The sequence below is a fragment of the Eublepharis macularius genome, chromosome 4 (genome assembly GCF_028583425.1).
Source record: "Eublepharis macularius isolate TG4126 chromosome 4, MPM_Emac_v1.0, whole genome shotgun sequence".
Taxonomy (NCBI): Eukaryota; Metazoa; Chordata; class Lepidosauria; order Squamata; family Eublepharidae; genus Eublepharis; species Eublepharis macularius.
The window spans coordinates 185,935,627-185,956,952 of NC_072793.1; the positions used below are offsets into that span (position 1 = coordinate 185,935,627).

At 48.1% G+C, this 21,326-nt stretch overlaps 1 protein-coding gene across 1 annotated transcript in view; it reads right to left on the reverse strand.

Annotated features, from left to right (window-relative positions):
* Positions 1 to 21,326, reverse strand: part of LOC129328034 (zinc finger protein 91-like) — a 113,575-nt gene that overhangs the window by 75,068 nt on the left and 17,181 nt on the right. The window contains exons 9-11 of the mRNA XM_054976773.1: positions 17,623 to 17,749; positions 15,663 to 15,755; positions 12,001 to 13,034 (exon numbers count right to left, since the gene is read on the reverse strand). Coding sequence (XP_054832748.1) covers positions 12,001 to 13,034; positions 15,663 to 15,755; positions 17,623 to 17,749 — 1,254 coding nt within the window. The remainder of the gene's footprint in view (positions 1 to 12,000; positions 13,035 to 15,662; positions 15,756 to 17,622; positions 17,750 to 21,326) is intronic.

The window sequence follows — 21,326 nt, forward strand, 5'->3', positions numbered from 1 at the left end:
GCGGAAAGCCCAGGCGTGGCAGCCAATCCCTCCAGATGGCACTTCATTCTCTAGAACCCCCTTTTTAAAAAATGGTCTTGGTCACTGGTATTTATGTAATGTTATCCCTAGAACATCTGAATTTTATGTATTACCCAAGAGTCATAAAGGCATAAGCCCTCCCCCAAGGAGCCATATTGTGTCTGTGCTAGAACCTCTTTTTAAGTATCCGGGTCACTTTCTTAGATCATTTGGTCCCAATATTCTTTCTTATATTAAGGATGCTACAGATTTAATGAATAAACTGGCCAATTTATCCTATTACATTTGATGTGAACTCTCTATCCAATAGCATTCCTCAAACTGAAGCTATAACAATTATAGAGAAGACATTGAAGGGATAACAACTCCCCACACTTCTTTTTTAACAGTTTCATCAGAAATCGTGTTCAAGAAAAAGTTTAATAGCAAGTTCTATTGGCAGCTATGGGGTCGTCTATGGATCCAGAGGAGGCAAATTTGTATTTGAGAACATTTCAAGATGAGTATGTATATTCTCCAAATAATTATTTTCAGAGAGATATTATACAGTGGTGATGTTATATTGATGACAATTTTATGTTATGGAAGGAAACTGTAGCCCAATTACATACCTTTCATAATTGGCTTGATAGTAGACATGTAAATCTAAAATTTGAAATACATGCCAGCAATAAACAGAGAAACTTTTTGGATATCATGGTTTTCAGGGAAAACAACCAAATACACACTAGTTTATGTAGAAAACAGATAAGAATTTCTCCTTAGATATGATAACCACCACCCACCACATGTGAGAAATAATTTACCTTTTGGTCAATTTCTCAGAATTTGGAGAAATTATACCAGGATACAAGATTTTCAGAGTGAGGCTTCAACATTACAAAGAAATTTGGCACAGAAAGGGTACCCACAGCAAGTCTTGCAAACATCTCTCACCAGGGTCATTGGAAAATCAATAAAGTTTTACAAGGTTTATTCTAAAACTATCTAAATGAAATATGAAATATGTAGTGTATGTTAATGTTGGTTCAGGCATCCAGATACTAAGTGTTTATTATGAATTGCACTTTGTATATGCTCCGTGTAATTGTCCTCTGTTTTAATAATATGTTTTATTGTTTTTAAGGTGATGTCGTAATTGTCAATTTATGTTCTAATTGATAGATTTCCCTGACAAAACTGTACACGAAACGTGTAGGGATTATACTGTTATTAAAGATTCTACCTTTTGCACCATTTGCTATTTTTTCTTCATCCAGAAATACACAACAAGTAAGTCACAGGGAAGGGGTGGGGTTGGGGTTCATTATGGGCCATCTGGTATTGACAGTTCTGTGGCTGCTCCCAGTCCAGCTGCGACTGGGAGGAGCAGTCTCATAGAGGAGCAGGTCTTTTTCCAGGGGAAATGGGTGGTCCCGTATTATTAAATTGCTCTAGGTTGGCCTCCTCTGCACAGGTTTTCCTATGGGTTACCCTGTGTGTGTGTGTGTGTGTGACCATTTCCTCATCTTCCCAGTCTTGCAGCATCAGAACCGAGGGCAAGGAGCCAGACCCTCTGAGCCTTGCCCCAGAGAAGAAGTCGTTCCTGTTGTCAGCTGCACGTCTTCCCAGTCAAATCTTTTACTTGAGCTGGCTTCATTGCAGCTCTTTTTAGTTCATCACATAGAGGAGGGGCAGAGAAGCCATCACTGGTGTTTTTTAGCTGCCTGGGAGGGAGAAAAAAGAAAGATGGAGGAAAAACATGTTTTCTACATGCCAATTTCTCTGCCAGTTCTTTGGGCCATATACAGCCAGGGTCTGGGCTTTGATCAAGGGGGGGGGGCTCCCGAGTCCTTGGTCCAGCATCTTTCTCTGTGCCTGGCTGTGTTCTTTGGAGGAAGATTCCCTCTTCCTCACCCCTCCATCCTCCTCTCCTCCTGACCACGTTTCCTCCCACCCCTGTGGCTCTGGGAGAGTTTCTGGGCTCTGAAGAGTCTCTGGCCCTTCCAGAAGCCCCCCAGTCCCTCTCCCCTCTGAGGAATGCAGGCCAGGACCCTCATATGCAGGGCTGTCATATAGAGGATGGTGCAGAATTGTTTTCTGCTGCCCCAGAAAGTCGTACCAGAACCAACAGGTTGAAATTAAATCAAAAGAGTTTTCGACTAAATGTTAGGAAGAACTTCTGGACAGTTAGAGCGGTCCCTCAGTGGAACAGGCTTCCTCTGGAGGTGGTGGGCTCTCCTTCCTTGGAGGTTTTTAAACAGAGGCTAGATGGCCATCGGACAGCAATGCTGATTCTGTGAACCTGGGCAGATCATGAGAGGCAGGGCAGGAAGTGCTATATAAATTAAAGCATCGTTAAACTGGATTTTCCTGTTCTGTTCCATACCAAGATGTACAACCTTTGAATGAATTTGTTGGCATTACAGACCAGCAGCTGCCCTGGGGAAAATTTGTTTAGACGCCTGTAAAGCGGAATTGGTCAGAAGCGATAAGGGCTGGCGACCTAAACCTTCCTCGGGGGTATCCCAACTAAGCGCCGACGCTGCTCAGCTTCCAAGCTGGGACAAGAGAGGACCACCCGGGGCTCTTCGGGGCTGCAGATCCAATCTAATTCCACCGTTTATTATGATGCCCCGTGTTGCTCCTATTGCACTGCGCGATCTGCCTTCAGTCTCAGAGAGAAAGGCAGACTACAAAGAAGGCAAATATACACAAACAAGGAATTAAGGAACTTCACATAAAATGCCCTCAATCTTCATGCTCTCATCGTCGGGCACCTGAGCCGTGATGTCTCTTAGCATTTCCCACAAGCGTCGGCCACACATCGCGGGCCTCTTCCTTTAAATCGCAGACCCGGCCAATGTAAAAATCCGCGCGCACCCCAGAAAGGGAACCGGCACCGACGCCCGACCCGCAGCTCCGCCCTCTCGGCCGGGACCTCTTCGGGGAAATCAGCTGAGTGGGAAGAAACGGCCTTTCCTTCCTCGGACAGCAGAGGGCGCCGAAGCTCCAGCAAAAATGCCTCCGTGCCCAGGAGGAGGGTGTGAGTTTCCTTGTGTTTGCGTACGTGTGTGTGGAGCTGACAACAAACGAATCAACAAAGAATAAGACAGGCGAATGGAGGAGTGCATCTTGTCACTATTGGAGTTGCTCCCAAACTGTTTCTGAGGTCCACCGATTGCAAACAGCTCTGCTCAGTCCCAGTTCCCCAGCTGTATTGTGGGGAGAAGAATAACACTGATTTTGTTCCCCACTTTGGCGGGGACTAAGCTGATCAGACGCAGCTGTTCTTTCACCCTCATAGAATCATAGAGTTGGAAGCCACCTCCAGGGTCATCTCGTCCAACCCCCTGCACAATGCAGGAAATTCACAACTACCTCCCACCCACCCACACACACACAGTGACCATGTCCAGAAGATGGCAAACAACTTCCAGGATCCCTGACCTAACTGGCCAAGAGCTTCCTGATCCCAAAGTGGCGATAGGCATTATCCTAGGCTTATAAGAAGGGGCCAGGAGAACGAAGCACCAAACCATTTTACATCTATACAGATACAGTAAAGAATCATAATAGTTAAATTACAAATATTGGGGAGCTGCATATTCACGTCCCAGGATTATCTGCCTGGAGTATGCCTGTGCTGGAAGGGATTCTGGATTTCAGTTCTCACTGAAGTCATAGGCAGGTTACAGGGCCTCCGAGAGGCAGAGACTCCCTTGCTGGGAGGAGGACACCCTTCACCTGGGGACTGCGATCTCCCATGCTTTGGAAGCAGTGGCGCTCATTTAAACTGCCGCAGGGGGGTGGGTGGGAGATTTGCACTTCTGCAAATCTTCCTTTCTGCCTGGAAGAGGGAGGGGGCAGCAAGAGCCCAAGCATCACTTTTTGGAGCGCAGTTCACTTGCAAACCACCTCTGCAAGTCTCTTGTCATGCAACCCCACTAGGGGTTGCCCTAAGTCAGCTATGACTTGAGGGCACTCTCCTCCACCACCACCACCACCAGCTTGTAAAAAAGCCATGTGCCTCCCCCACACGCACACCACAATCCCTCAATCCAAATGTACCATCTCATGAAGTATGAAAAAAGCTTTAGTTATGAAATTAATGTTACATATTTCAGGTTTCCATCCTCCAAGTGGGTCTGGAGATCTCCCAGAATTACCACCGATCTCCAGCCTACAGAGATCACTTCCCCAGGAAAAAATGGCTGCCTTGAAGGGGGGGGACACTACAGCATTATGACCCATTGAGGTTTCTTCCCTATCCAGACTGTGTCCTCCCTGGGCTATGCCCACAAATCTCCAGGTATTTCTCAACACTATATATTCTACATTTCTGAAAAATGCCCACTTTTGCAAGTTTTGTTTAATAATAACAGCCTGAGAGCCCTATCCTATTGAAGTCTCTTTTTTAAAAAAAAAAAAGAATTCTAATGAACCAACAGGGCGGTAAAGATCAGGCCAATTAATTTAATGGTTTGTTTTTCTGGGCTTTTCACTGCAAAATCATGAACTGATCCCCTCCCCTCAAGTCAATTTCTCCTGCAAATTCACACTCTAGGTGGCAAACAACTGTTCTCGCCCCCATTGTAGAACCCCTTACATTTTTTATGAGTGCTCGCTTGCCAAAACCTCTTTCAGCTTCTTCCACAGTCGCTGGCTGTGTGCCAAGAGTCCCTAGAGCACACACCCCTGAAAATCAGTTGCCACAGACTCAGTCTCTGTATTGAAATCATTTTCATCTTGATTTCTTCCATCTGCTTCCCACTTACTGTATTGTTGTTGCCTGTCCAATTTGAAAAACTGGAGCCAGACTTGCCCCTGCGTTGCGGAGGCAGGCAGCTCAACCAGGAGGGGTGCCCCAGCAGTGGCCTTAGAGCCTTGCAGTGCAGGCCCTTGACTAGAAGGGAGGGAGGGAAAGCTCTGGTGGCAGGCTGACTCTGGGAACAGGCCAGAGGAGGAGGCTGGAAGCAGCCGGGGCCTCTGGGGGCCTGGGCAGGCAGGCAGAGTGGTGCCTTAAAACCACCGTGGAAGGTGGGGAAGGGGAAAGGAAGACCCAGCCAGGGAGGCCACTTCACTCACTTTAAGCCCACCCTAAAGAGAGGGTATTGGGGGAGTCCAGGGTCAGTCCACACCCAGACGAGGAAGGGCCACACCAACGTAATTAAAACTCTGTAACACTTCACCAATCTTTAGAGATATTGGGTGAAAAATAGTTTTATTGGGCACCTGAATAAGCAACTGCTCCTCTTGCCGGAGAACGGAATGCTGAATTATTGTTTTATCGACAGGAAACTAAAACAAGCAATTGCATGTCTTGTCTCCGGCCAGAACGTTGATAAAAATACATCAAAGTCCCTTTCACTCACAGCATCAAAGTCTTTAGTGCCTGGGAACATTCAGATCCAAGGTTCCTTTCACACTATAAACGTTTCAGTGCGGGCCCAGACTGGGTGCACACACACATCTGGATTCATGTGCGTCACCCTCAGATTCCTGGTCTGAGCCCTTTCCCAAGAAAGCCAGCTGTTAACTCCTTCTTCTGTGAACCTCTGATGGTAACTGTATATGTGTGTATGCTATTTCCCCTGCTCAATCTGTATTCCCAGGCTCTTGTACGCAAATGTTTTGTCTGTCTCTGGGTGTGATATCTTTCCTTCTTAATAAAAGCTAAAAAGCACCCTTCTTGAGGCATCCTGGTGAGAAGGACTCCGTAAAGTTGGCAGCAGATCCCTACTTCTTGCTAAGAGCTAGTTTGGTGTCAACGTTAATAGCATGGGACTCTAATCTGGAGAGCTGGGTTTGATTCCCCACTCCTCCACTTGAAGCCAGCTGGGTGACCTTGGGCTAGTCACATAGCTCTCTTGAGCTCAGCCCCACCTACGTCACAGGGTATTTGTTGTGGGGTAATAGTAACATACTTTGTAAACCGCTCTGAGTGGGCATTAAGTTGTCCTGAAGGGCAGTATATAAATCAAATGTTATTATTATTGATGTATTGTCGAAGGCTTTCACGGCCAGAGAACGATGGTTGTTGTGGGTTTTCCAGGCTGTATTGCCGTGGTGTTGGCATTGTAGTTCCTGACGTTTCTCCAGCAGCTGTGGCTGGCATCTTCAGATGCCAGCCACAGCTGCTGGCGAAACGTCAGGAACTACAATGCCAAGACCACGGCAATACAGCCCGGAAAACCCACAACAACCATCGTTATTATTATTATTATTATAAGCTTGCTCCTTGCTTTGCTAATTTCCCCTATTTTTGCAAGAAGCCCCCTCCCTCTAGGTAACACAGTGGGTTGGGAGATCCCCCCACTTCTACCCTCTGCCCCTCACCACACTCACCTCGCTGGAGGGGGGGAAAGGGGGGGAACAGGTCTCCCAGGCATGCTCCTGGGGCCTGCGTGATGATGTCACTTCCTAGAAAAAGGTGAGTGCCAGAACTTCCCGTCCACTCACCGAGAGGGTAAGGGGAACTGGCAACCCTACACCGGACAGTAGGAGAGAACAGGAAGAAAGCAAGCCTATGCAACTAGGGCTGCCCCACTGCACACATGGGGGTCATGGCTCTGTGTTAAAAAAGTACAAATTGATTAAAAATTGTGTCAGCAGACATGGGTTTAAAGCTGTCACTTGTCATTTCCCTATGAAGCTGGACTCTGAGTGTCTCAGAAGCAGAGAACGTCCCTTTTTTTTTTACAGCAGGGGCCAGAGGCCAGCAGGTGGGCCTATAAGCCCAAGCGGCAGCAGAGCCCCTCTCAAAACAGAGAAGCACAGAGGAATTGAGGGAAACAGAGAGCGGAAACATCTCAATGCCCGCCATCAGCCTCTTGTGGACACATGAGTCACGCAGATACTCCTGGGCACATAGCCTGCATTCCCCACCTTACTCAGACCTTTGAATTGGAAGACTAGACTACTGCAACTCGCTCTACGCAGGGCTTCCCCTGGGCCTGATCCAGAGGCTACAGCTGGTCCAAAATACAGCTGCGCGAGTAATCGCAAGAGTCCCAACCGGGGAATATATAACACCTATACTTCGCCAGCTGCATTGGCTACCAGTGGAGTACAGGGTCTGGTTCAAGGTTTTGGTATTGACCTATAAAGCTCTATACGGACTCGGCCTGGCATATCTATGGGACCGCCTCTCCCTGTATGTACCCCAGAGAATGCTTCATTCAACAAATAAACAACTTTTGGTGGTCCGTGGCCCCAGGGAGGCCCGCCTGGCTTCAACGAGAGCCAAGGCCTTCTCGGCCCTGGCACCAACCTGGTGGAACTCTCTGTCTGATGACACCAGGGCCCGGTGGGATTTGCTATCTTTCCGCCAGGCCTGTAAGACAGAGATGTTCCACCAGGCATATGATGGTGGCTAGGCTGGGCCCCGCTGGCCACATAAAAGATCTGTCCACCACCCTGTACGTGGGCCAGGTTGAAGCACAGCATTTTATTGTCATTTTATAGTCGCCATCTGAGGAGAATGTTTTACTATATAATGTGTTTTAATATTATATTTATGTCATGTTTTAATAATTTATATAATATTACGTGCTTAAATTGTTTTGTATGAAATGGAAATGTTGTATCCCAACCTGAGCCCACCTGGTGGGGAGGGCGGACTAAAAATCTAATATATAAATAAATAAATAAATAAATAAATAAATAAATAAATAGGGTGTTTCAGAGGCCATCTAGTCCAACCCCCAACTCAGTGCAGAAGTCCAAAGCTAGAGCAGCCCTGGAAGATGGCCATCCTCCACCCCCCAGGATGTTTGAGCTGCGTGACTGCCACCTGCCTGCTCCTTGGCTCCCCCTTCAGACCTGCCTTGCTCTTCCCACTGCCCGGCCGCTTGACTTTTGCCACCCTGAGGGCTGTTCCCCTGCTCTCTGCTCTCTTCTCTGGAGTTGGGTGCTCAGGAATGTACCAGGCTGTGACGGGTGGGAAGGCTTTGTTATAAACTAAATGGATTACACTTCCACAAGGAACTCAAATATGTATTTTTCTTCTGTTTCCTACTCCACCAAGCATGAATTGATTCCAGGGCCTGCATTTGGGATCTTTCCTCCTTAGATCTGGAAGTCAGGATGAGTCTGACGGGCAATGCTCTACCCACTCCCCTTCTAATTCCCACCTAGGCCTGAGCTGTGCATAAGGTTGCCAGGCCCCCTCAACCTCCCAGTGGGGGGGATAGGGGCTTGGGATTTACCTTGGGGGAGAGGGGGGGTGCGTGTGCGCAAAGCACATGCACGCCCCCACAAACACGATGACGCCACTTCGGGAGTGATGTCATGGTGTGGCCCCTGGGAGCCTGCCCACGCTTCACAGAGGCTCCAAACGGACCCGATCCACACTGAAACAGGCCCGTTTTGAGGCACTGTGGAGTGCAGGAACTCTCCTGCGCTCCACAGCACCTGAAAATGGGCCCGTTTTGCTGTGGATCCAGCCCATTTTGAGGTGCCGCAGAGTGCAGAAGAGCTTTGCAGTGCCCAAAAATGGGGCTGTTTTGCCACAGATCGGGCCTGTTTTGAGGTGCTGTGGCGCGCAGGAGCGCTGCGCTCTGCAGCGCCTCAAAATGGGCCTGATCTGTGGCAAAACGGGCCCCAAACGAGCACAATTTCAGCTGAAATGGGTCCGTTTTGAAGCGCTGTGGAGCACAGGAGTGCTCCCACACTCTGCAGCAGCCCTGATCTGGGCCAAAACGGGCCCGATCCCACCGGCTGCTGTGCACGGGATCGTGCAGCGCTGTGGGGGAGCGCGTACGGAAGGTGCGCCCGCTGCTGGTTAGGTAAGTGGGGGGGGAGCTGGGGGGGGGATCCCCTGCCCCCACCAGGAGTCTAGCATCCCTAGCTGTGCAGGCAAAGGAAGGCTTTCACAAGAGGCCTGAGCCTAAGGGCAGGATCACAATAGCTCTTCATCTGTGGCACTTGGGCTGGGGAATGCAGCTGGGGGAAGTGGTGCGCTGCCAGCCTGACACTTTTCCTCTGTGGCTCCACCTCTGCCTGTGTGGCAAGGAAGAGGATCTTGAGGGGCTAGAGACTTGGGATCGTGTCCTGCGTGTTGGGGGCCCAGTAGTGATCTCTGAGGCAGGCAGAAGGGCTCGCTTGCAGGCTCTGGCCGAGTGGTCTTTGGCACTGCTGGGGCATGGTCACGTGGGTTCCTCAGCAGCATCGGGCCCTCCTCGGTTGCACTGGAACTCGTGGTTCACCAGGCTCCTCCTGTGAGCCCTCCGGGTCAATAGCTCTCACTTGCATAGCAGAGACAAGGCTGGAAGAAAACGATGTGATGTGTCTGTCCCAACTGCTTGGTTATGCGGTCCTCCAGCAACCCCTCAGCAAGTAGCCTTTATTATCACAGGAGCAGACAATTAGCTGTGATGCTTTTGCAAAGTTTTTTGGCTGGTTAAATGTGGAGAACATACTCTGATCTGGATGCCAGTGGTAAGATAGGTCAGCCAGAAGAAATGCCTAGCAGACTCCCTGGTCTATTTGTGGACCATTTTGACCTAGTTGCTGTATGTTGACAAGATCCTGGGGTCAATGAAAGCTACTACTTGTGGCCTGGATCCTTGCCCATCATGGCTGTTAAAATTGTATAAGGGCCTTCATGACCTTAATCTGCAGGCCTGCCTCTCCCGCTATGATCCACCACAACAGATTCGCTCATGTGCTTAGGCCATTTTGTAGTTGCTGAACTGCCAATGGCCAAAACCAACAACTGCCCACAAATATACTTTGTCCATTGTGGCCCCTGACCTTGTGGAATGGCCTGCCTTGTGAGATCAGGATGGTTGTCTTTTCCGGAAACCTATGCAAACCTGAATTATTCAAGATGGCTTTTCTACAATGGTAATACAGCTCTGTGTGTGTTATGTGCCATCAAGTCACCTCCGACCTTATGGCGACCCTATGAAGGAAAGACTTCCAAAATGTCTTCCCTAGAATGGCTAAAAAGAGGGAATGTTCTCGGGCTTCTTTTTTTCCTATGGCTCAAACATCCTTGCTGATTTTGCTTCCTTCTCCAAACTCTGCCCTTCACAGACACTGTTCCCCAATCTCCAGGAATTTCCCCAGCCAGAGCTGGCAACCCTGTCAGTCATACGCCATAGTCTTGCGTTGGCCATTCACTGAAGCGCAGTCAGCAACACACAACAGCTGTTCAGTTGTGGTATAGCAGAGATTGTGAACAAATGCAGGGAAAAGCTGTTGTTTGGCATAGTGGTTAAGAGTAGACGGGCACAAACAGCAATATGAACTAAAAAAAGCCACAAACAGCCGAATCAGATGTTCACAAACAAGCCCCATTCTAAATGAACAGGTGGTCATTGCAAGACAGGGAGAGTGCATTAGAGCTTGAATTTTGTGTGTGGTGGGATAGAGATCTACCTCTTCAAGTTCCAGGGCTGCTGTCAGGCTCTGGGCCAAGCTATTATTTATTACTGGTACCTTTCCTGCTGCCTGCTCAGGTAAGGCTTCTGGGAGTGGTGTGGTAGGGATCTACCCCTTCAGGTTCCAGGGCTGCTGCCAGGCTCTGGGGCCAAGCTATTATTTATTATTGGTACCTTTCCTGCTTCCTGCTCAGGTAGGGTTTCTGGGAGTGGTGTGGTAGGGATCTTGTTGGCTGGAGGAGAGCCTGCTGGCCCCCATGAACAACAAACATGTTTGTGAACAGGTCATGTTCATCATTGTTCGTTGTTCGTGGATGGCAATGAACAACAAACACCATGTTCAGGAGTTTTTTTTTTTGTTCGTGCCCATGTCTAGTTAAGAGTGGAAGGACTCTAATCTGGAGAACTGGTCTTGAGTCCTCACTCCTCTGCATGAAGCTAGCTGGGTGACCTTGGGTCAGTCACAGCTCTCTTGGAGCCCTCTCAGTCTCACCTACCTCATAGGATGATTGTTGTAGGGATAATAAACAGTGCTGAGTGGGTATTGTCCTGAAGGGCTGTATATCATCATCATCATAACTCCCAGGGGTTCACGCAGTAGTGTTCTATACTCAATAGTGTCAAGACATTTCATAATTTTTATGTTTCCATGTGGTATTTAATCCACGTACAATCATTCTCATTTTCATTATTTAGCTTTCAGTTTAATGTGTATAGTATTCTAACTTACTAAAATTGTTCTGTATTTTTATAATTCAGTTGAAATGGTTTCTTATTAAGCTTTCAGGACTCAAGCCAACTCTCGAAAACATATAGCTTGGAAAGTTTGTAGGTCTTAAGGTGCTACTGAACTTGAATCTTGCTGTAGTGTGAAATTCACATTTTATTGGAGTACAACATGCAGATTGCCTCAGAATTCAGAGGAAAATGAATAAAATGGAGCTACCAGTGCTCAGAGCAAATACAGTGGCAAGAACAAGACAAAACACTGTCAATTAACTGATAAGGGCTCATAGCAAGACCTGAAAACAGTTCTCTCCAGCACTGAACCCTCCGCCATCTATCCCCTCTCCAATAGATCAGTTTAAAAGCCAGACCCTCCAAGTTCCTGTAAGGATTTCTATATATATGAAGATGGGGCCATCAGAATAAAGGAACACAAGGAATTAAAGCAAGCCCCAACTCTGTCCAGGCAATATCTCTGGGACACCTTCTTTGGCCAGAGGGTGGAGACTGCTCCCCAGGAGGGAGGACAGAGGACTGAAGGCAATTTTCCTTTTCCCTCAGGACAAAAAGGGTCACCCATGTTCCCATTAAGAATGTTTGCTCATATTGTGGGTGCAGCTTCACTATGGCCCTTTTCACACTGCTTACCTGCTCCTGGGACGTTGCGAAATTATCGCGCAAAAAAAGTGGAAGATAGCATCTTCTCACAAGAGTTTTGCACGATGTGGGCCTATGACTCTATCAGAGCTTCTCTGCCATCTCCATCACCCATGTGAATAGTTTGGTGGGAAGAAAGTCTTTGAATATGACTGAAGCACTTCCCACACTCCAGGCATTTATATGGTTTCTGCCGTGTGTGAGTTCTTTGGTGGAAAGAAAGATTTGCTCTGCGACTGAAGCTGTTTCCACACTCCAGGCATCTATATGGCTTCTCTCCTGTGTGAATTCTTTGGTGGGAAGAAAGGCTTCCACTGTGACTGAAGCTTTTTCCACACTCCAGGCATCTATATGGTTTCTCCCCTGAGTGAATTCTTTGGTGGGAAGAAAGGCTTCCACTGTGACTGAAGCTTTTTCCACACTCCAGGCATCTATATGGTTTCTCCCCTGAGTGAATTCTTTGGTGGGAAGAAAGATTTGCACTGCGACTGAAGCTGTTTCCACACTCCAGGCATTTATATGGTTTCTCCCCTGAGTGAATTCTTTGGTGGGAAGAAAGGCTTCCACTGTGACTGAAGCACTTTCCACACTCCAGGCATCTATATGGTTTCTCCCCTGAGTGAATTCTTTGGTGGGAAGAAAGGCTTCCACTACGACTGAAGCACTTTCCACACTCCTGGCATCTGTGTGGTTTCTCCCCTGTATGAATTCTTTGGTGAGAAGAAAGGTGCCCTCTGTGACTAAAGCACTTTCCACACTCCAGGCATCTGTATGGCTTCTCCCCTGTGTGAATTTTTTGGTGGGAAGAAAGGCTTCCACTACATTTAAAGCTTTTCTTACACACCAAGCATTTATAGGGTTTCTCGCCTGTGTGAATTCTTTGATGGGAAGAAAGGCTTCCACTGAAACGGAAGCACTTTCCACACTCCAGGCATTTATATGGCTTCTCCCCTCTGTGAATTCTTTGGTGGGTAGAAAGGTGTCCACTGTGACTGAAGCACTTTCCACACTCTGGGCATTTATATGGCTTCTCCCCTGTGTGAATTCTTTGGTGGGAAGAAAGGCTTCTACTGTGACTGAAGCTTTTTTTACATGCCAGGCATCTATATGGTTTCTCCACTGTGTGAATTCTTTTGTGGTAAGAAAGGCTTCCACTGTGACTGAAGCTTTTTCCACACTCCAGGCATTTATATGGTTTCTCCCCTGTGTGAATTCTTTGGTGTGAAGTTAGAATCTGTTTCAGCCCAAAGATTTTCCCACACACTAGGCATTTAAATGTTTTTCCTGTTTTAGGGGTCTTCCAATGCATATTTATATCACATATTCCAGAAAACCTTTCTCCACTTCTATTGCACTGATTCCTACTGTCTCCTTTGTAAATTTTTTGAAGGGGTGTAATTCTTTGAGAATCCTCTCCTTTTAAAATACTGGGATTTTCCCTCCCATTAAGTGAGTCTTTCCCCTCCCCCATCCTCAGTACATCGCAATATTCATTGTTCTCTTCCACTTCTGTATACATATGTTCTTTCTCAATCACTGGATGTTTGGTCTCCAACTCCCACACATCATCTGCTGAAAAGAAGTGAAAAGTGGGATGAACACACACACAAAGCCTCAAATTATGGTATGATCTAATCTAACTGAAAAAGAGAAAGCAATAATTCAAAGGCTCGGTGTCCAGACATGCTTTTAAATGTCTGGTCTGAGAATCCATTCCTGTGATATAGTAGATGGTATGGACAGAACTCTTAAGTATTAAATGGAAAATACTATTTCACTGGTACAGTGATTATCATAAAACTCCTTTGATTGAACTCAGAGTCAGAAGGACTGCCCAAGAATGTAGCCACTAAGTTTGTACTCAGACCACTGATTGGTTGATTATTTGCCCTTCCCAGGTCAATGATAGAGTGCAAAAGGCTGTGTGGATTTATTACCCGAGGTGTTCGATGTACAAAGTCCCCAGGCCATATCTAGAACAACAGGATCTCCTACTCAGAAGGGCACTCAACAGTTTGGGAAGAAAAGCTTCATCCTCTCTCTCTTCTTCCAGTACAATAAAGGAGCAGGGATCTTCCACAAAACATTTAGGTCCAGCACCATTTTCTTTTCAATAATGGATTGTGGAAGAAAGCAAGAATGGGAAAAATAATAATAAAGGAGGACATTTACATTAAAAAGAGAACCCACCCTGAGGAATGACTTCACTCTTCATTCACCTTGACTTCTTGCATGAAAGGGAAAAGAATGAAAAGCTACTGACACTAACTATTCACATGGGTCCCTCCTTTCTGAGTGTGCATTAGTGAACCTTGAAGAATGTTGACTTGGACTTAGTGGGTATGTAAAGAGAGTAACAGTACCCTTAATAAACAAGTTATACTTATGTAAGAAACTAACTTAGGCTAGAAAAGTTATTTGATGCCCAACTGTTTAAGAAATGTTGCTGTATTAAGTTGGTTATACAAGATCGGATGATGGTTAATACAGTGACAAAGAGAGGTTATATATTCAGCTGTGCCTGGAGGAATGTTGAAGCCATTTTCAGAACTTGATTCTGTTAGGTTCTGTTAAATACTGACCGATGATGCATCATTGCTAATGAAAAGACATCTTCAAGATCATTCTGCTTCTTCCTTCCACCCCTCCCCAAGAACCCCCAGTTGGGTATAAAAGAAATTGCTCTGTCATTGACCAGCAGGAAAAGGGCCCAGCCTGGCTGTCCCTCTAACTTGATTGGTGAAGCTGTGCAGATCTTCCATGCTCACTCCACTTCTGCACCTTCCTTGGGGTATCCGATCAGCTTCCTGACTGCCTGTACTCACCAGTTAATCAGAAAAGGGGAATCCTGGTTAGAGGTTAAAATATGTGGGGAAAGCCAGGATTACTTCTGCAAGATGAGCAATTTTAATTTGGTGGGCTCTACTGTTGGGAAATATTTATGGGCCAGGCCCTTTAGAATCACTGACAACATTGCTGTGTGCTGGGGGTTGGAGTACATTCATCTGGGCAGAGGCGTAGCATGGGGGGGCCCAGGGGGTGCTGGCCTGGGTGCAAAAGTTTGAGGGGGAGCCACTTCCATGCCCCGCCCCTGGAACGCCCCTTTGCTGCTGCCGCCCGCCTCAGCCCCTAGTGAGCCAGATGCCCCGGCAGCGCAGCAGCGAGTGGGGAGGCGAGTGGGGAGTGGGCCATGTCCCCGCTTGCCTCTCCGCCCCTTCACTGCTGCCGCCTGCCTTGGATCGGCTCATGCTGAGCAGGGCACCCTGGCAACACAGCAGTGAGTGGGGAAACTGGCCACCACCTGACCCTTTGCCATTGCCACCCGCCTCAGGTGAGGGGGATGCTCCTGAGTGATGATGTCACAGGTGACGTCATCACGCAAGGCTGGAGCGTGCACGCACTTTGCATGCATGCATGGGGTGAGAGTTGCCACCTCCTGCCCTGGGAGCCTGAGGACCACACTACACGGCTGCATCTGGGTGCTCCTGCACTGGGCAGGGGGTTGGACTAGATGGTCTGTATGGCCCCTTCCAACTCTATGATTCTACATGGCTGCATCTGGGTGCTCTCTGGAGTTGCTCTGGATTGTGGCTCTGTGGTACAGCACATTCTTTTGAAGCACCAGTTCTATGGACAAGTCACTGGCTTCTCCAATTAGAGGGATCTCAGGGGTAACAGGGTTGAGAAACAGCCTTGCCAGAGAGCGACTTCCATGATTTACTATTCAGAAGAAGGCAATTGTCTGTTTTCATGATCTACAGGCACTTTACAAGGCATCCACACTGTTCTGATGAGAAGCAACTGTGAGGATAAACAAGACCACAGAAATCTACCAGCCCTTGGAAGGATCTACAAGCAACACACATTCCCACTACAGAGCTAGGCAGGTACCTGCCAAGCTCTCCTCTTCATCAGAGAACACGAAAAGCAGCTCCTCCTCTTCCTCCAGCCAGGATACGAGATCAGGTTTGGCCCTCAGAGGTCCTTTTATCAGGAATAAATAACAAAACCATAATTTTTCTCTCTGCATATAAATCCAGTGATTTCTCTCCAGGTTCACACTCTCCCTCCAGAAATACACAAGCAGCAAGTCATAGGGATAGAGTGGGGGTAGGGGTGGAGTACCTTACGGGCCAAGAATTATTCATCTGTCACGGGCAGTTCTACTCCCTGATCAGCAGATGTGGAATTGACAGATTATGTAAGTGGCAAAGAGGCCAAGAGAGGTCACTCCACAGCCATATCTCACCACGGGTAAGACAGGTCCCAGAATGAGGAGAATCCCCTGCTTAAACCCTCCCACCTCCTCCAAACCAAGCATCGAGGGGCACCTCTTCTGTTGCCCCTTCCCATGGTCCAGGGACTACTATGCAGGGTTCCGCTCTAAGCAAGGAATATCCAGAACCCCTCCCACATCAGAGGAAGGATCAAGCAGGGTGACAGAGATCAGCCATCAGTCCCACGGTGGAAAGTCTGCCCATGTCTTTTTGCATCAATGGCATCCTTGAAGAGCACTGAGAAATAGCCACTAGGGACGTGCATCTAGAAAATCTTTGTTGCCGTTTCATATCCAGGGCTGTCAAGCGAAATGTTTAATGTGATTGGGTAGTTTTCAGGTGGGGTGTTGAAATTCTTTCTTTTTTCTGTTCTCGTGATTTTGGGGGCTGTTCTTTTCAATGGGGAAGGGGGACAAATTGGAGGCGCTGGGTCAGCTGCTCTTGCACTTAATGGCACTAAAATCCCTCTAATCTTGAGAAACCCTTAGTTTCAAGATAGAACTGAGAGCAGGACATTTTTCCAGACCCTCAATGTAGGTATCACCCTGCGTACCCACACTAAGAGCCAAGCTACACGTGACACCTGACACAGGTTGGACACTTGTCAGCTTCCCTCAAGTTTTGATGGGAAATGTAGGCATCCTGGTCTTGCAGATGTATTGGAGAGCCAAGCTGTAAAACCAGGACGCCTACATTTCCCATCAAAACTTGAGGGAAGCTGACAAGTGTCCAACCTGTGTCAGGCGTCACTTGTAGCTTGGCTCTAAGTTCTGTTTTCTAATTCCTAAAATGTCCACTAAGTGGGAGGCAGCAGGAGAGCTTCAGCCAGCCACCAGCATTCACAAAAACAAAGCCCTGTCTGCGTTCATTTCATTTCCCTACTCTTATGACTGACTGATTTTTTTACCATTCCACTGAGAACTCGGTATTTGCCTGCCTTCCTTGTTGTGGTTTGTTGTTTGTATTTACATTATTTCTGATGGGGGACTTCTTGGGAGTGGGGTTGGAGTTTTCCAACCAACTTTCACCAAGATTGCAACGGACTGTCTTGTGCTTGTGGTTCATAGATATGCCAAATTTAAAGCAAATAGGGCAAACCTTTGAATGCAACAGGACCTTAAGCAAGGCAAGGCTTTTCTACTTGCATGTGGGGGGAAAAATCCAGCTCACAAGGACGGGAGGAGGAGGGGAGAAGGGGAGAGAGAATGGCAGCTCTCTGCAGCTTAGGATTGGCTAGGAGTACTCTTTGCTCATCCCTTGCAACAGTCTGATTGGAAGGGAGAAATTCTCCTGGAAATTAGTACAGATTCAAAGTGAGATGAGAGGTTATGCTGCATCCCTGGTAAATGCCGGAACTCAGGGGAAAAACATCGCGCAAATCTCGCGCGAGAAAACGCAATCTTCTGCGTTTTTTTCGCGATCTTCCGGCTTCTTCCGAGCAGCGGGGAGCCGTCTGGAAACGGCCCTGGAAACAGTTATTTTCCTGATTTTTACAGCTCATTATTTTCATTATGCACACCCCTAGTAGCCAGTCAGAACATGAAGGAGACAGCCCAGAAGAAACGGAACCTTACCCAAAGAAGTCACATTTCCAAAATTCTCCAGTATGACTTCCTTATAAAGACTCCTCTGGACTGAGCTCAGCAGGCTCCACTCCCCTTTGGTGAAATAGACAGCCACGTCTTCAAAGGATATTCGGCCCTGGAAAGAGAAGAAGAAGAAAGCATTTTTAATATATTCCTGGAAATATGAGAACAAAAAAAAAGGAGCAGTAAAACAATTCTTGATCAGCAGCAGCAAACAAGAGGGGAGAGGATGAAGCCCGAGGTGACATTTGTTTCCCCTCCCAGCCCTCCGTGGGGGCTTCTTGAGGTTAGAGAGGCTGTCATCATTCACAGGGGGATTGCAGCCTGGTGGGGAAGAGGCCTGGGAGGTCTGCATCATAGAGCAGCAAGTCATTTTTTGGAGGATATTTCTGCTTCAGTATTGTTCTCTTGCTCCTGCTTGGCCTTCTCTGCACAAAGGGAGACAATTTCCTCATCTTCCCAGTGGGCAGCCTCAACATCTTGCAGCACCAGAACGAACGGGAAAGTCCCCGATCCTCTGAGCCCTGCAGCAGAGAAGGAGCCATTCCTGCCCTCCACTGAGCATCTCCCACTTATACTCCCCCCCCTACCTGAGGTGGCCTCATGGTGGCTCTTTTCAGTTCTCCACACGGAGGAGATGGCAGAGAAGACATTATGGTTGTGGGTTTTTTTTGCTGCCTGGGAGGGAGAAAAAGGAAGATGGAAGGAAGTCACTTTTTGCTACAGGCAAATTTCCCTGTTGGTCCCTTGGGGCATAATTCAACATCTGGGTTTGATAGAGGGAGGCTCCAGAGTCTTTGGACCCACATCTCTACCCCCACCTGGCTGTTCTCTATGATGGAAGATCCTCCTTCCTATGTCCCCCTCCCTTCCTGAATAGGCTTCCTCCCTGCCTCATGAGCAAATCTATCCCAGGGCGCTGAGGGGTCCCTGGCCCTGCCGGAAGCCCCTTACTCCTTTTCACCTCTGGCCTGCCCCACCCCTTGAGGAAAGGCCAAGAAAGGGGAGGCCCTGAGTGGAGCGGGACTGCTGGGCTCCAGGCAGTGGAGGGAGGCTCCAGCTCTGGGCTTGGGAACCCCACAATGTCCCTTTGCATAATGGGAAAACTCCTCCCTGCACACAGACATGTAGCCCTACAAGGAGAGAGTTTCTGCTTTCTGCCTCTGCTAGTCGGAATCAGGCCAGATCTGGGTACAATTCTGCCCTACCCGTCCAAGCTAAAGCAGTAAGAAAAGCAGATTCAATAATTTATCTAAAACTAATTACAAACTTTATTGAAGCAAAACACGCATTTCCCCTCAGAAGTCTGTGGGAAAAGGTGAATTACTGGAGCCCTGCTGACCCCGAGGAGACCCTGCTCCTTGGCTCCTGATCTCTGAGGGGCTGGAAGGGACACCCCACCCCTCCACACACCCAGAGGGGCAGAAAAACAGCCCAGAGACTGAGGGGAACAGTAGCTCCACACGGAGGGCGGGACTTGGATGCTCCTGTTTTCTGATTGGCCCCCTCTGTTCTCAGCCGTTTCCCATTGGCTCTCTCTGGTGCTTGTCTGAAGCAGATGGAAAGACTCTTCAATGTCCTCAGGATTTTCCCTCCAAAATCTCAGAAGGCAGGAGTTAGAGGCTCCTGCTTCCTGATTGGTCACCGCTGCTTTTCCAGTCTTCCTATTGGTCCTCTGCAAGTGCTTGTCTGAGATTCATTCAGGGACTGCCCACCTTCCCTCTCGATTTTCCTCCGAAACCTCAGCGGGTGGGATTTAAAGTCTCCCGCTTCCTAGTTGTCTCTCTCCCCTGTCAGCATCCTCCCATCGGCTCTCTCCAGTGCCTGTCTCATGCAAATGAAAGCGGACTTTCTCCAACATTTTCTCTGGTAAAGGTTGATCCATTCCTGTTCTGGGGGATATTCTGCCCTTTGGAAGAGGTCAAAAGGGGCTCTTTCCCTTTTGCCAGTTTTTATGTCTTTGAAATGTTGACACATAAAGAGAGGCTAGTAGCCAGACAGCCCTAAGCAAAGTTACTCCAAGCCAAACTCTTTGAAATCAATCCGCTTAAATACATGTAATTCTGTATAGGACCATGGTATAAAATTGGCACCTCCAACTCCACAAGTGGCCTTCTTCTGAGACATTCACACAAAGAGAGTGGCTGGTGTGCTTTAGTAGCGGAGGAACAGTCCCACACAGAGTTAATCCAATCAATCAGTGCAAACAGGTAATTTTGCATAGGATTGCGCTGTGAAATTCGCCCCTCAGACAATGAACTCTGCAGACAGCCTGTCAGCCTGAGGCCATCAATATACAAAGTTAACTAGCTGATAAATACGCAATTCATTTAATGGTGGCCAAAATGCTATTCTCAGTCCATAAAGTACAATTTCTTTTACAGAGTTTTACAAACCAACTGGTCCATGAATGTTCTTCACCTTTGATAGATTTGATAGCCCAGCACCCATCAGTTAACACTATGCGGTAGCAGTTTTTGTGGAAGCAATAGTTACAGTAATTCCTTGTAGCAACAATTAACGGTATGTTATAGCAATCAGCTTTGCTTTGCAACATAGCTAACAGTAAAACAGCTTTGGTTTAGTAGTTAACAGTTTATGATGGCAATAAACTTTGCAACGAGATGTAACAAAACCCATCAACTGAACACGGGGTGGTATGCATGGGAAAAGGGAAAGTCATGGGTTTGGAGCATGACACCCAACCACAAAAGACACGTATGCCTTGCTGTAGTCGCATTATAAAAGCTCTGAACATTCTAACACAAATCAGAGGAGCAGGGTAACCTGTTTTTAAGAGCTCTATTCTTCTCAGCTCATTGCAATAAACTCTTTGTATCTTTTCCCTACTGCACCCTCTGCGCGGTGATTGGCAAACACACAGGGGAGCCGACTTCGGCACACCTTCAAGGGTAAGTATCTTAAAGATAATCTATCCAATGATTAATATAGTTCTTTCCAGGGCTCATTTTGAGGGGGAACGCACAGGAACGCAGTTCTGGTCGTTCTCCAAAGAGGTCACATGGCAGGTGGCCCCACCCACCCGATTTTTGGCCATTTTGGGCACTTTTTGGCTTGAATTGGTCCCAAAATGGCCAGGATTGGGCCTAAAACAGCCAGGATTGGTCCCAAAATGGCCAGGATTGGGCCTCTTATGGGTGGCAGATCACTCTCCCGCTCAGCAGCAGCCCAATTCTGACAATTTTGGGCCACTTTTCAGCCATTTCCAGTCTCTTTTTGCCATTTTGGGCCCAATTTTGGCCCTGAATGGCCAGGATTGGGTCCAAAACAGCCAGGATAGGTGAGGTCAGGGGGTGTGGCATATGCCAGGGCCGGATCGAGGGGGGCAGGGGAGGTAGTCTGCCCCCGGCGCCGCCAGGGAAGAGGCGCCGGGAGCAGCTGCCAGCTGCCGGAACACACAGGCGGCAGTGTGGGCAGCCTCGCAGCCCCCCGCACTGCCTTTCACCTGCCCTGCGGGACAGGAGGCGGGCGGCTTGCTGCGCACCCTCTGTCCTGCAGGGCAGGCAAAGGGCAGCGCGGCCGCCCACGCCATTCACCTGCCCCGCAGGAGAGGGGGCAGCTGGCCGCCCCCTGTCCCACGGGGCAGGCGAAAGGCAGCACGGGGGGCTGTGAGGCCGCCCACGTCATTCGCCTGCAGAGAAGCGAATGGCGCAGATGGCTTCCCAGCCCCT